Genomic DNA, 15,431 nt, shown 5'->3' with positions numbered 1-15,431 from the left:
GAGGGGGAGACCAAGACCCCAGTCACCTTCTCCTGGTTGAAGGCATCCATCCGCTTCATGGCCGTGTCCAGGGCTGTCACCATGTTCAGAAAGTCCTGGTCTTGCTCGCAGAGGGGATTAGAGAGCAAGTCCAAGGATATCTTCACAGCGGACTTGGACATGGCTGTAAGAAGTCAAAGCTCAGTGAACCAATGACAGGGCATGCTTCAAGGTCTTGTCCTCAGGACTCCCTGTCGTCCTTGGGGCCAGAGGCCTGCATCTGGACGGCCTCCATCCATGGCCACAGGCCATAAACTACACAGTACCCCAGAGGCACAAGATGCCAGTCCTTACGGTGTAATGTGCATTCCTGATACTGCTCTGGGTAATTCTTTTGAGCAGATTTACCTGTTGCAATGACTTACTTTCCAAACTCTGGATTACAACAGAATCATTTGGGCGGGAAGCTGTAAGAAATACGTATTTCTAGCTCCAAAGATTTATTTCAGTAAGCCTGGAATCCAGGAATATGCATTAAAAAAAAAAAAAAATCTCCAGGCGGTTTGGATGTGAAGCTTGGTTTGGGGCTCCCTCACAGAAAGAGTAGCATGGTATCTACACCAGAGAGGCAAACCTACTGTACAGCTAGAGGTAAGATTTTAGGCTTTCAATAACTCAGCTTTGCCATAGATGACACCCAAAGAATGGGTGTGTTCCAATAAAACTTTATTGACAAAACTAGGCCGGATTTGCTATGGCGAGGCAACCTGTTGGCAGCTTTGGAGTTCTTGGTCCCGTGAGAGTTTTCAGGCCTCCATTACCAGCAAACGAAATCCTAGAGGGGCAGGAAAGGCTGGAGAAGGGCCTTGCTTGCCCCACAGTGTCTGTACCAGTTTCAGGGGCTCACGGGAAAACGTGTTTTTGATCTATTTCTTATTTTATGTCATTAAATTTAAGATGCTATTAACTGCAAGACACACCATTATTGCATAAACCGTGAAGGAAAAAAATGCTGCCAACGAAACCAGAGCACACTACTGTTATACACCTTGATTTCTCTTGAATCTGGGGGTGTGCTGCAGTCCCCTAGCAAAAGGGCAAAGTATGAGAGAAGACTAGAAATGTGAACTTCCCAGAGATGTTGAAGCAACGGAGGCAGAAACCCTCTTAAAAAAAAGTAACGTGGCTTTGTAGGCTTAGGAGCAAACTCACGTGTCATTTGACTGGGTTATGAAACAGTCACAGACTGCGTAATTAAAAGATAGAAAACAAGGACAAAACTGGAAATGTTTTTGAAAAATTTTTTCCCCTAATTTTTTTTTAATAGTTGAGGGAAAACCCCCCAAAAGTCAGGGGTTGGGAGGGAAGACTTTCTTCCCAATTTTCCTTTTCTTTCCTAACGCCTCCACATCTTCACGCCGATGTCTCTCTGCTAGAACCATCTGAAGTCAATGAACGGCGAGAGTCTGCGGGGTGGCCCTTTGTCTGGGAGCCCCGCCCCGAGGCATCACCGGCCTGTGTGAACACAGCAGGGTGCCGTGGCCTCCACTCTCCTCTGGAGCAGCTCACATCCCTTGTTCTACCTCTACAGGGACAGGGGAGGGGCATGGTCAGCCCAGCACAAACCGGGAGGCTGGCGGGCTTCGTACCTTAGGGAGCCCAGGAGTCCTGGACCGCACGTGGGTCTCTAGAGCCCTGACACAACCTGGGAGTGCAGGGGTCGACAAGGACCTGGCAGGGTCTGGTCACGCCTACTTGGTCTTATTTTGGACCCACAGCTTTGGATGTGAGATCCTGCCCAGGCAGCAGCTCAGGGGTTTCCAAGACCAGGAAAGGTGTAATTTGATTCCCCCCGACCGTGTGGAGCAGTGGTTCTCAAAGTGGGGTCCCTAAGCCTCACCCAGACCTGATGAATCAGAGTCTCGGGGTGGGCCGGGCGACCCACACTGCAGCAGGCCCTCACTGACTCTGATGCCCCAGCCAACAGTGTGCGAGGCTCTCTGGCCTGGACTGGGGGATGCAGGCTCTGGGGTGGGTGAGGGCACCACTGTTTCAGGAGGGCTTCTGCTGCCCAGACTCCACGTCTGACTCGGGCCAGAAGCAGCCAGAAATCCTAGGTGCCAGGGGTCACCCATTTGTCCTGATTTCTTTGTTAAAAGCTTAACTCTCTACAGCTAGACTCCAGCTCACAGATCCCTGACGTTCTGTCCTTTCCGTTCACGCTCTGAGGGTGCAGCTGTGCGGAAAAGCAGGAAGGAAGAGGAGCACAGGCCACAGCACTTCCCTACTAGAAAGACAGCGGGAGCCACAACGAAAGATGGAATCCAGGCGACTCAGAGCTAACTACAAAACAAGTAACGGACAGACTGAAAATCAGACCCGTGGCTTGCTACACACACAGTCTGGAGACGCCAGGGTCAGAAGCAGGGGCGGTCATGGCCAGACACCCCCACCCCCGCCCCCCCATCCTCTGGAGGAGCACTGGCCGGAGGCTCTGGGGCGCAGACCCCGGGAGCTGCCCTCCACCCGCCAGTGATGGCTGCTGCCGCCCCAGGGAAAGCAGGGAGTGGTGATCTGCTAAGTGAAGGGCGACCTCAAGCCACTTCTCAGGGACGTCTGCGGGGCGCCTACTTCCCAAAGGGACTGAGCGAGGAGGGTGTCCACCTCTGCCCCTCCCCCGTCCAGGCCGGGCACGGGGGACGGGCCGCCTACCCAGGTCGGCGTCCGTGCTCTTCTTCATGTCCTTCTGCAGCCGCTTGGTCTGCTCCTCCAGCCTGCAAGGCAGGGGCACGGGCCTGGGGACCTGGCATCACCCACCTGCTTCTGCCCCCGTTCTGCCCGTCCCCCTGAGCCGAGCCCCAAGCGACACTCAGGTCACCTGCCAGGAGAAGGAAGGGCCTGCTCTGCGCGGATGTCCCCACTGACTGAAGGGCCACCGCGAGCTTGGCGTGAGGTGCCCAAAGGCTACGAGTTAACGACTGTCACGGAGCCACCACCCCGGGGGGGAGAATTTCTGGCAGGTCGTGAACTGAGCTGCCCTTGGCTCCCAGGGTGAGTGGACGAGGCAGCCCAGGCAGAAGGCTCTCTTCCTTCTCAGAGCAGCCCCCTCCCTGCCCTCCCTTCTGGGGGTTGACACTCACTGCTGGAGTTTTCCATACTCCCTTTCGAAGTCTCTTTCCACCTGTAAGGGAAGCGACAACTCAATCACTGGAGGAATGACAGCAGGCTGGAGAAAATCTGTCACCTACGAAACTCCCTCCACGCCCTCCCCGCACCCCTCCTGCAGAAAGCACCACCATCCAGTCCACACAAGCACCAGCACACCGTTCGTGACAGAAGCCCTGTGTTCCCAAATTAATTAAGTGTTTGACTTAGGTCAAAGGACGCCCCTCCCAGACGGGCCAGCCAGGCAGGTACCAGCGGATCCCGGCTGGCTCTGTTCTTCCGCCTCAGGGAGCGAGGCTGGGCTGTGCTCCCTCCCCTCCCCTGCGGGGTCTGGGTAAGGGGCTCAGAGTGTGATGGAAACTCATCATCGGGGAAGAGGCAGGGCACGGAGGAAAGCGGGTGGGTTGGCGTCCGGTCCTGTCCCTGCCGCTCAGCAGCTCTGGGGCGGGAACGGCTCCCCTCCCCTCCCGGTCCTGGTTTCCTCACAGGTCCAGAACCTGCTGCGTTCAGGGTGGATCAAGAAAGACCAGGTATCCCCGCTCTGTGCGCTGGGATGCAGCCATCACAGATATGATTATCGACTCAGGCAAGGCTCTCTAAATTCTGGATGAGTCATCAGATTTCCCTGATACTTAGACCGAGTGGGTATGCGCCCTGACCCCAGTTCTTCGGCCTACAGGGCAGGTGAAGCCAGGAAAGTCACTTGCACTTCTAGAGCCTGAATCTCCCCATCTGTAAAGTGGGGCCCAGGCAACGGTCGCAGGAGAGTGGTCTGCGGAGTCCTGACGTCTGAGGGCCGATAGGAGGACGGAGCCCCCGCCTCTGCTTTGTCTTCTTCCAAGGAGGCCGAACAGCTCCCTGCATGCCTTGTTGAGGCGCCACACTCTCCCGTGACCGGCTTCTCCTCCATCACTCACCTGGCAGGCAGGTGCGCTGACGGCCCTCACCGCACTGAGGTCACCGGGACAGAGAGGGAGTCACCTGAGCAAGGTCACACCACTAGTAAGCGGCAGGCCTGGGGTCTGAACACGGGCCGGGCGGCCTGGCTCCCAGGCCTGCGCCCTCTATTGTCATTCTACCTAAGGGGGAAAAGCTCTGGCTGATGAACTAAAGCCATGACCTATGAGAGCACCTTCCTGGCGGCTGCCCCAAGACTCCCGCCAGGGAGAGCCGTAAATCCTGGCTATCACAGGCTGGAGGTGAAGGAGTGTGGATTTGCAGTGATCATCAAAGCCCCGCTGTGCCTCACCAGGAGTCTTCTAAAACCCCGTTGGCCTCATGCTCCATGTTTGGATTAAGGTAAATTTGACAGTCGTAGACTGTCGGAACATTATTCAGGCCAATTATTTCACGAGATAAATGAGAATGCCACCCAGAGGGGGGGAAGTGATTTACATCAGGACACAGAGCTAGTGTGTGGCAAAGCAGGGCTAGAATTCAGACTCCTAATCCAGGCCTTTTTTTTTTTTTTTTTTAAACTGCATTCATTAATCCCACAAACATTTATTGAGCACCAATTAAGTGTAGTGCGTTCTGCCAGGTGCCAGGGATACACTGGTGAATAAAACAGACACGGGGGCTTCCCTGGTGGTGCAGTCGTTGAGAGTCCACCTGCCAATGCAGGGGACACGGGCTTGAGCCCTGGTCCGGGAAGATCCCAAGGGCCTCGAAGCAACTAAGCCCTTGAGCCACAACTACTGAGCCCGCGTGCCACAACTACTGAAGCCTGCGCACTTAGAGCCTGTGCTCCACAACAAGAGAAGCCACCACAATGAGAAGCGCATGCACCACAACGAAGAGTAGTCCCCGCTCGCCGCAACTAGAGAAAGCCTGCACGCAGCAATGAAGACCCAACACAGCCAAAAATAAAAAAAAAAAAAAAAAAAAAAACAGACACGGGTCCTGGTCGGGAGATCAAAAGAACAAACACACACGTGACGGGCGGCTGTGGGGAGCCCCATGGAGGGCAAGGAAGGGCCCAGTGAGGCCTGACACAGAGGCCCTACTTAGCATCCGACCTCAGGGCTTGACAACGGGGCTCTCTTGCATGGAGATGGCTCGCCTTCCTCATTTGAACTGTAAAACTCAGAAGCAGAAACACATGGTCTTCCCCTTACATTCTGATTCTAACATCTAGGACCTTCCACAAAGTTGTGAAGTAAAATTCATCACTGGGAATTCCCTGTCAGTCCAGTGGTTAGGACTCCGCATTCTAACAGACGAGGGCCCAGGTTCAATCCCTGGTCCCAGAACTAAGATCCCAAAGCCACGTGGTGCAGCGAAATCAATCAATCAATCAATCAATCAATCAATCACTGGTGCCCTAGCCTCCTGCCCTACAGTCTTTTCCTCTCTTTTCAACAGACCCACTTTTTCTCCATCTGGGAACCCAACATTTTCATCATCACCTTTTGTATGACCCACCAAAAGATTCTCTCAAGAAAAAATTCATAATTCACTCCCGCTAAAGTGCATGTGCCTGATAAAAGTTTAAAGTGCTACCTAAGTCGGGGGGATTTGTAGCTGGACAGGAATCAGAGTCTTAGCTGAAGGTCCGAACAGCTGCTGGTGTGATCGTGGATGGGAGATTTGTTCTGGAGCAAATGGGCCTCACCCTGCCCTTTGGAGTCCGCACTGAAGTTAGTCTAGTCCTTTTTTCAACAGCGCCCGGGGGAAGGCGGTGGAGGGGAGCAAGCAGACAGAAGATATGAACTCTGATACTAGATGAGGAGCTTTAGAAACATTTCCAACATTTTGAGCCTCGGTTTCTTTTCTAATAAAATGGGATAGTTTCACTTGGTCTCAGCCCATGGGAATTTCAGGTGGCTGACAAGGCAGTGGGCTGGCAGCTTCAGCCTTGCTGGCCTGTTTGGAGGATTAACGAGCAGTATGTGTAGAGCACAGAGCACAGCGCCCGGCTTACACACGGGGTCTCCCTGCTCCCCTCCACTGGGGTGGTGAGAGGACCGGGGGTCTGAGGAAGCAGACTGGTCTGTGACCCTCTGGCACAGAGCACTCAGTCAGCTGGCAGGTGGGGTAAAGCCTGGGCCCTGTGCCTGGGGCCACAGAGGTGCCTCCCTCCACTGGACACGTCTCCTTTCTTACTTTGTAGGATGTGACAGCTGAGCTGAGTCTTTACGTTGCACAAGTATTTTTTCTGCCGAAAAGATGAAGTTGAAATTAAGGATGCCCTGGCCAGGGTCCAGCTCTCCTGAAGACCAAGAGCAGAGAGCAGGTACCCTGGGGGTGGGTGGGCGAGAAGGGAGGCGAGGGCCAGGCTCCCCTCGCTCTCTTGCGCAATCCCCAGCGTGCTGTGTGGGATGTCAGGGAACACCTGGTCTCCCGGGCTGCCACTGCTGGAACTTGCACAGAGAAGGACCGCAGGTTTCCAACTGGCTGAGGAGAAACTCAGGGTCTCACGCTGGAAGTGGAGAAGTGGGGAGCTTGAGTCTTCTGCTCTCCCAGCTCAAGGCCATCTGACAGCCTAAGAGAAGGTCAAGAACGCTTCACCTCTTTTGTCGGTAGCCAGCTGGCGTTGCTTCCACAGCTCACTGCTCCTGAGGTCTCTCTCCTCCCCGGGGGAAAGATCTGAGAGGAAAGATCTGAGAGCACCGGGATTCTAGGCCCTCAGACAACGGCTGAGGGGATCAAGGGACACACTGGAGTCTCATTCCAAGGTATATCCGTGCAGAGGGAAGGAGCCAAATACAAAAGATCTGAACATCTCTGGATGCTTGATGCCTTTGCCAAAAAGGCAACTGGACCCCGGTCAACAATGCAAGTGTAAACACATGTGCACGACTGTCGGCAGGTCAGGGTGGGCTGGGTCAGGCTGGCGAGGTCAGCGCAGGGAGGGTCAAGCACCGAGACTGCCTCAGCAACCCCTGCATTCTCGGAGGCTCAGGGTTGCAGGAGGGGCCGTGCTGCTCACAGCTTGTCCCCAGGGCCTAGGTCAGGCTGCCACACGGCAGGAGCTTGGTGGTTGTTAAGTGAATAGTGGGCTGAGTTCCCACCCACTCACACTCATGGTGAAGGGAAGAGGGAGGGCAGCAGGCAGGGCCAGGCTCTAATCCCGGGGCTAAGCGGAGCCAGATTGGGTCTGAGGCAGAGCAAGCCCTGTGCCTTCTGAGAAGCTCCTCTTCCAGGGCGGCTCAGGGTGGAGAGCGGCCTGCCTTTGGTTTGTTACAAAGGGTCCCTCCACTTTGCACTTGAAAACCCTTCTCAGGTGAAGGCGCGACCTGCAGGGACTCCCATCTGCCTTGACCTTCCAGAGCGCCTGCCTCGCTGGGAATCTAGGTGTGTGCGAGACCCAGGGAAACCCTTGCTTCAATGTGCGAAGCCTTCCATCATGCCGGGTGCAGAGGGAGGTGCAGCATCTCTTTGCTGTACCAAGATGCTCCAGCTCCTTCATGAGCTGGGGCAGCGGGAGGGGACTAAGCAGAAGGTTAGGACTGGAAAGTGGGGGAGTGTTTGTCCTTCCATTTCAGCCCCAGTGGTCAGCCCCTGCAGAGAACACGCCCTTCCAGCCAAAGCCTTGACAATACTGGAATCTGTGTTAATAACCTGGGCACAGCAGAATGGGGAGGGCAAATGCACAATGCTTTCTTTGTGTCTGATGGTTGGGTGCCTTGAGCCAAAAACCTCCTGAAACTCCCTGAAGATAACATGAGCTTTTCTTCCCATGACAGGGGTGCCACGACTTCCAATAACCCAGACAGCCACATCTGCTCCCCTCCCCGAGAGTGCCTGGACAGGAAAAATAGAGTGCGTCACCCATGTTCGGGGGCAGCTGCCAGAGATGCTGAGACAACTGTACAGCCTCGGCCTGTTTGGGGGCCAGGAGGGGGCTTGTGCGGGGGAGGGTAGGGAGACTCCGAAGAGGTAGGGTCTTGCTACACAGACTTCAGTGCCTCTGGGGAGTTGAGGAAGCAAAGGATTCTATTCCTCGCGAGAGATCAAAGGCCCAGCCTACCATTTCATTGTACTGGGGAATCCAGCTACTTGGGACAGGCTGGGTCCTTGGCGGTTTATTAAGAGTCAAATCAGCTATCGTCTCATAATGCAGTTAATATTTACTGAGGGCTCACTACATGCCAGGCACTGTGCTAAGTGCTTCATATGCATTACCTCATGTAAGATGCATAATACTTACATCAATGACATAGGAGCTAGCATCATCCTCACTTCACAAAGGAGAAAATGAGGGCTCAGGGAGGGTAAGGAACTTGCTAAAGGTCACGGACAACACGTGGCAGGGCCAGGATGGGAATCCAGGCAGGGAACCTTCCAAATCCAGTTTCATAACCAGTTCTTGATGCCCAGCCTGTCTGGAGGAGCTGATGCCAGGTGTTAGAGGGCTACAATTCCATCCCAAACACGACGGATGCCAGGAAGGGAAGAGGGAGGCCACGGGACCATCCACAGGCACTGAGATTGTCCATCTGCCCTTCCTCCGGGGAGTCCTGGCCACCCCTTAGAGTAAAAGACCTAGAGACCTTTCCAACAACAAATTCTGGCAAGGAAGCTAGAAACCGCATGCTACCCTATACTTTTCCATGGAGAACAAAGGCTATTTCCATCAAGGTTGGGGTGTTAGGAGAAATGTTTGTTTGTTTGTTTTTTGGTAGTGAGTGCTGGGAATAAAAGACCCTTCTCGAAACCACTTCCCTTTCAGATCTGCCCTGGATTAAACTCTGGAGACTCAAAGCCACACCTTCCCACTTCCTGTAGCTGGCTGGAGCACGCCCAGATTCTTCGTGCTTCAGCTGAGAGCCTCCACAGCTGGTCAGCCTCTGCATGGGAGGTATACTCTGAGTCTGTCCTTGGCCTGCCTTTGCTTGAAAAAAAGGGAGGGCCCTTTTAACATGGACCCATTTCCTTTTAAGTGACCTAACTTTGGATTTCCCAAAGATGGAGCCAGTGCTCAGATGCGTGCTGCACTTCCCCTCCCGCCAAACCCAGTTCAGAGTCCGGAACTGAGGAGGGCCAAGGTTATAAGACAAGAACCGTCTTATAAGCGGCTGGGATGACAGTCCAGGGCCTCCAGCAGGCTGACAGTGCTAACCTTACAGATATAGTCTCTCACGTTAAACCCTCAAGAGCCTCACCCACGTTGGTGGGTGAGGGGCTGGAGAGGCCATTCTTTTTTTTCAAATTAATTAATTAATTTTTGGCCACATTGGGTCTTTGTTGCTGCACGTGAGCTTTCTCTAGTTGTGGCAGGCGGGGGCTACTCTTCGTTGCAGTGCACGGGCTGCTCACTGCAGTGGCCTCTTGTTGCGGAGCGCGGGCTCTAGGCGCGCAGGCTCAGGAGTTGTGGCACTCGGGCTCTAGAGCACAGGCTCAGTAGTTGTGGCACCTGGGCTTAGTTGCTCCGTGGCATGTGGGATCTTCCCGGACCAGGGCTCGAACCCGTGTCCCCTGCATTGGCAGGCAGATTCTTAACCCCTGTGCCACCAGTGAAGTCCTGTGGAGAGGCCATTCTTGACTAGAATTCCAAAACCTCAGGAGAGCTTCACAGCCCGAGTGAGCTCGCGTGAAGCTATGGAAAGTGTACGAAACGGAGCCTCAAACTTGAGTTCTAATTCCAGCTCCATCAGAATTAGGTTTATGAAACGTAATTCTTAGAAAGTTACAAAAACTCCGTGGGCCTTGGTTTCCTCGTCAGGAAAACTCAGAAGGTTGGACTGGATGATCTCTAAGGGCTTCCAGTGTTTTTTTTTTTTTGGCCACACTGCGTAGCTTGCAGGACCTTAGTTCCCCAACAAGGGATCGAACCTGGGCCCCCTGCGGTGGAAAGAGTGGAGTCCTAACAATTGGACTGCTAGGGAAGTCCCACAGTTCTAACTTTCTGAGAATCTAGATTCTCCTCCTCTTCCATTGTGGCAATAAAATAGAGACAAAAACTGTGGACTTACAAAGGGGTAGGATTCAATCATGCCCTCCCAGTGAGTGGCTCCGGGTCCTGGCTAAGAATGAATGTAGCAGCAGAGAGAAGGGGACCTGGACATCCCAGGGAGGCTTTCTGGCCTTTTACGCAGCCTGAGGCGGCGGGAGATAGAGGCCTGGGACGTGTCCTTGGCGGGAGCCTATGTCTCAGGAACCCTTTCAGGAAAGTGCAGACTGTCACGCTAGACCCCAGTGCTGGGCCGTTCAGAAGCAGGGTGTCTGTCCTCACTTTGTAACCCACCTCTTCCGCCTGCCCAAGGAAGGGGAGGGGCCCAGGCTGACCTGAGGGAGGAAAGTGTCCCAGGATAGGAGGGCCCTATAAGCCCCCGCCTGTGTGAGGTTCTAGAGCAGCACAACTGGGAATAATAAGGCCTGGGTTCTGCCTTCCCAGCACCACCATTCACTGAGTCAAAGCTCCGGTTCTACACAAAGGCCACGTGAGTCTCGGAGTGAAAGAACTGGTTACTCACTGTTTTGGGGACAATCTGTTTCTTGGGCTGCCCAATCTTGAAAGGAATCCTGTAAGACAAAGAGTCAAAGAGGAAGGTTAGGAGAAATGGGGAAGGATGTGGCTGAAAAGACTTGATGAGGTACGGCCACTTCCCCCCTGGAAGGAGTGCCTCACTCCCGGGACTCGTACCACGTGCCTGCGGGTCTAGGACCATCAGCAACCAGGCTGGGCTCCAGGAGAACGGTCCCCCATGGACAGAATCAGATGGAGGTGCCCCAGGGCATCTTTCTCTGCAATGTCTACATACATTGCAAAGGTGAAGGCAGGAAAGGTGAGATACTGTACTAGTAACAGTCACTACAAACCTTGTGTCTTGAGGAGCTGCGAAGTCAGAGGTTGCAGGCTCACCTGGACAGCTATCATCCTTGAAAACGTGCCTTTAGAAAACGCCGCAAAGCCCACTATCATCAGTAGCAGGTGCTTCCCTACTTCTCTATAGAGAGACAGACTGTGGAGGGCTTCTTGTGGGGCTGGGGAGAGATGACGAATTGTAGGAGCACTGAGGACCAGTCAGGCTGGGTTATTTCCCGTGAGAACTGACAACATCTAAAGAAAGCTAGCTTGGAGAAGAATCTGAATCCAGTTCAAGTCTGCCCTGAACTTGCTGGGAAGCTCTGCACCTCAGGTTCCCCACTTGGAAATGGAAGAAGGCGTGGCATAATGGAAGGAAGGTCATGGTCCAGGAGTGAAACCCTGAGCGCTAACCCCGCCTCCACCCCTGAGGAGCGGGACGCCAGGAAATGACTGCGCCGGGACTTAATTTCCTACTCTGTGAAACAAGAGGGTTAAACTGGGTAATCTAGAAGCTTCCTTCAAGCGCTGAAAATTCTCCCATCCTACAGTTCTGAGAATTAAAGAAGCCACAGGGCATCCCCACAGCTACAGAAACGCGGGCTTCTCCCACCAAGGCAGCAGTGAGTTAAGCATCCCTGGCTGGGATCAGCTCAGGGAAGAGCCCTGAGGGTGCAGGTTGGACCCCACTCTCACTGCTCTCCTTCCAGTGCTCAGGACCAGTGGTCCCTTCCATTCAAACCTCCCGCTCCCACTCCTTCGCCCCCACCCCCTCCACCAGGCCCCTCCCTCCACACCCCCCTCTCCCCAAGCCTGGCTCCTCTTGGCCCACACTGACCAACACTGCCGCTAAGGCCAGTGGTATAATTAACCACCGATAATAACCCCAGACAACGATCTGGTTGAGAGGATGGGCCAGCCTGAGTCACAGCGGTTTAAATTTAATTTCTGGAGGACATCCTGTTTATTGTTAATCCAGCCCCGTAATTTAGGAGCGTTAACCCTTTGGGGGCTGGCTGATTCACGTGGCTTCTGTAAACAAATAATCTCTGGCTATGTAATTACCAAGGGAAGGTAAGCTATGGAATTGAAAAGGAAAGAAAAAATGAAATTGCCATTTCCCTCTCTCAGACCTGAAGAAGAAAGGTTAAGGGGACAGGAGAGCCTTAGTCCTCTCCCCCCGCAACAGTTACTTCTGCCCAAATCAGGGACTCGAGTTGACTGACACAATGGTTTTGGACAGTGAGCAACTGCCCGCAAGGACCATTCTGGTGACAGTGCAAATGAGGCCCTGGTGGCACTGCAAAAAGACCGATCCTGCTCTGTGTGAAGCATGTTGTCATATAAAAGGCTCTGGACCAGGAATCAGAAACCCTGGTCTTGGGCTTCCCTGGTGGCGCAGTAGTTGAGAGTCCGCCTGCCGATGCAGGGGACGTGGGTTCGTGCCCCGGTCCGGGAAGATCCCACATGCCGCGGAGCGGCTGGGCCCGTGAGCCATGGCTGCTGGGCCTGCGCGTCCGGAGCCTGTGCTCTGCAACGGGAGAGGCCACAAAAGGGAGAGGCCCGCGCACCAAAAAAAAAAAAAAAAAAAAAAAAAAAAAAAAAAAGAAACCATGGTCTCTGCCTCTGACTAGTTTCTTAAACAAACTATAAAACAAAGGAGCTGGACTACGTAGCCCTTTCAGCTTACCTAAAACTTGAATTCTAAACTGAATCTCCACTCCAAGAACATGGGGAGCAGAATGCGCATTCTAAAGAGCCCTCAGAGCGGTCCTCAAAGTGACTCTAACGTGGCGTCTAGTACTACAGACTAGCTACAAAGGAATTAGGAACTTAGATTCCATTATTTGTGGTGCCACAGCCTCTCTCTAAATCTTAATTTAGAATCACAGTATTTTTAGAGCTGCAAGTTACCATAGAAATTTTTCCAGTTCAACCCTCTCATTTTGGAGATGCGGAAGCAGATCTGGAGGGGTTCAGTGACTAGCCCAGGGTCATTCAGCAACAGGACCCAGAACAAACAATCAGGGTTGTGATTTCTTGTCCAGTTTTCTCTCTACTACTCACAGTTCAATACTCTTTCACATAGATATGTCATATGTGTTTGAAGGAACTAGGAAAAAAATCATCTGGTCAAAATACCTAATCTTAAAATACTATGGAATTTAGAAAGGGTTCATTGTTAAAAGCCTGGAAATGAAAGAGGACCGTGTTATCAGGAGGAGGCTGGTGCTGAACTGGGTGCTTCTGCACAAATGAGAGGCCGTGTGAACTGTGTAGAAGGAACCAGGCCTCTGTAATCTCACTGCAGCTCCTGACAATCACCTATAACTTTATCATATGACTCTGATTCGTTTTCACCTCACCTCTTCAAAAGCCATCTCCCTGCCTGAAGAATGCCTTAAAAAAAAAAAAGTAACATTTGATTAGAAAAGTTTTAGATTTACAGAACAATTGTAAAGACAGTACCTAACTCCATATATCCCACACCCAGTTTCCCTTACTATTAACATCTTATATTCGTATGGCATATTTGTCACAATTAGCAAACCAATCCTGAAATATTAAAGTCTACATTTTATTCAGATTCCCTTAGTTTTCACCTAACGTCCCCTTTAAGTTCCAGGACCCCAGCCAGGTTGCCGCATTCCATTTAGTCATTGTCTCCTCAGACTCCTCCTGATATTTTCTCAGACTTTCCCTGTTTTTGATGACCTCGACAGTTTTAAGGAGTGCTGGTCAGGTACTCTATAGAAATGTCCCTCAACTGGGACTTGTCTGCTATTTTTCTCATGACTAGACTGGAGTTACAGGTTCTGGAGGGAAGGAGTGAAGTGCCATTCTTGCCACATCATACTGAGGGTTCGAGCTATCAACCCGACTTCCTACTGCTGATGTGAGTCTCCGTCACTGGGCTGAAGCAGCCTTTCCCGGGATTCTCCGATATATGGTCCCTCCCCCTCCCCCCCACGACCCCCCCCACCTTTGGAAGGAAGCCACTGGGCACAGCCCACACTTAAGAAATGAGAAGTAATACTCCACCTTTTTGCGGGCAGAGTATTGGCATAAGTTATTTGGGATTCTGCATGGGAGATTTCTGTTCTCTATTTATTTATTCAGTCACTTATAGCAGTATAAATGCATCGATATTTATTTTATATGGGTTATAATCCAATCCTACTTTATTCTGTTGCTCAAACTGTTCCAGCTTTGGCCACTGGGAGCTCCTTCAGTTGACTCCTGTGTCTTTCTGACATACCCACATCAGTGTGTGTGCGTGTGTGTGTGTGCGCGCGCGTGCGTGTGTGTGTGTGTGTGTGTGTGTGTGTGTTTTGTTTAGTACTTCCTTGTTTTCTGGACTATGAACTGCTCCAGGCTTACCCTGTACATTTCCTGAGCCAGCCCTAGAACTGGTCGAGGAACTTCCTAAACCAGCAGTCACTGTGCCTCTATAATATGGTCTCACCCCGCCTTTTAGTTTCCCTTCCCATTCACCCAGTACAACCACTCTGATTCAGCCAAGTGGCTGTTCATTTATCCCCCAAATCTAGACGCCTTATAAACAACTTCCTGTCCCAAAGTGGAGGTCCATGTTTTAGTGCCAACATGTCATTAATAATGTCATCAGGACAAAAGGCATAAAACTTGGACTGTCCAGGGCAACTGGGACATACGGCCACCCCACCCAGAGAGAACCTTTCCCTTCTCCTGGCTTCATCAAAGCTGTTCTGACTCCCAAACCTTGCTTACCTTCTTCAAGATGTCTACGACTTTATTAGGCATTTAAAAATATTCTACCTTTTACAGTTGATTATAGTTCATCTCTTTAAAAAGTAAAACATGCTCATCAGAGAAAACTTGAGAAGTACAGAAAGCCTAAAAGAGAGAGAAGAGAGGGAGAGACAAAGAGAAGGAAAAGAAGGAAAAGAAAAAAACCCCAAATAGCCCTCCGTCTCATATTGAAAAGATAACCAAGGTTAATGTTTTGGTGTTAATTATATTTTAAACATTTTCAGAAAGAAAAAAACCTGAAGCAGATATGCCAAATGTTAGTAGTTAATTCCGGGTGGTGAGAATATGATTACTGTTTTCTTTTTTGCACTTTCCATATCTCTCAAATAAACTGAAGAAAAAAAATCCCTTAAGTTCTTTTCCTTGACTATAAAAATAACACCTGATCAGTGTCAAAAACTTGGAAAACCACAAAGGACAAACACACACACACAGATACAAATACACAAAATCCCAGAGAAAAAGTAATACCCCAAATTTCAGTGTGTACAGCATATGCATGTTTACACAACTTTTAAAAAAATAAAGGAAACATATATCAGGAGTGCTTTTATATGCCAATACACAAGTTTTCATCAGCCTGACTTTTAAGAGCTACCTAGTATTTCATTAATCAACTGTGTCACTAGTTTTCTTTTTGTAACCCACATGGCTTACATTATCATTTCAACTGCCTCAAGTTTTTCTTCTAATATAAACAAAAACCAACGGCTAAATCTTTGGGCATATCAAGGATTAGTCACAT

General features: G+C 51.4%; 1 protein-coding gene across 8 annotated transcripts in view; it reads right to left on the bottom strand.

Annotated features, from left to right (window-relative positions):
• The window catches only part of BIN3 (bridging integrator 3), a 43,905-nt gene that overhangs the window by 10,868 nt on the left and 17,606 nt on the right, over window positions 1–15,431 (bottom strand). For 3 of the 8 annotated variants that reach the window (XM_029201365.1, XM_029201358.1, XM_029201360.1), the window contains exons 2-5: window positions 10,563–10,611; window positions 3,120–3,160; window positions 2,692–2,753; window positions 27–163 (exon numbers count right to left, since the gene is read on the bottom strand). In XM_029201365.1, the coding sequence (XP_029057198.1) occupies window positions 27–163; window positions 2,692–2,753; window positions 3,120–3,160; window positions 10,563–10,611 (289 nt within the window). The other 5 variants (XM_029201364.1, XM_029201361.1, XM_029201362.1 and 2 more) reach the window with 5 other exon arrangements.

Source organism: Monodon monoceros, unplaced genomic scaffold (genome assembly GCF_005190385.1).
Source record: "Monodon monoceros isolate NGI ecotype Baffin Bay Population unplaced genomic scaffold, NGI_Narwhal_1 Super_Scaffold_5, whole genome shotgun sequence".
NCBI lineage: Eukaryota > Metazoa > Chordata > Mammalia > Artiodactyla > Monodontidae > Monodon > Monodon monoceros.
The sequence above is the reverse complement of the archived record's forward strand: the minus strand, read 5'-3'. Positions and strand labels throughout refer to the sequence as shown.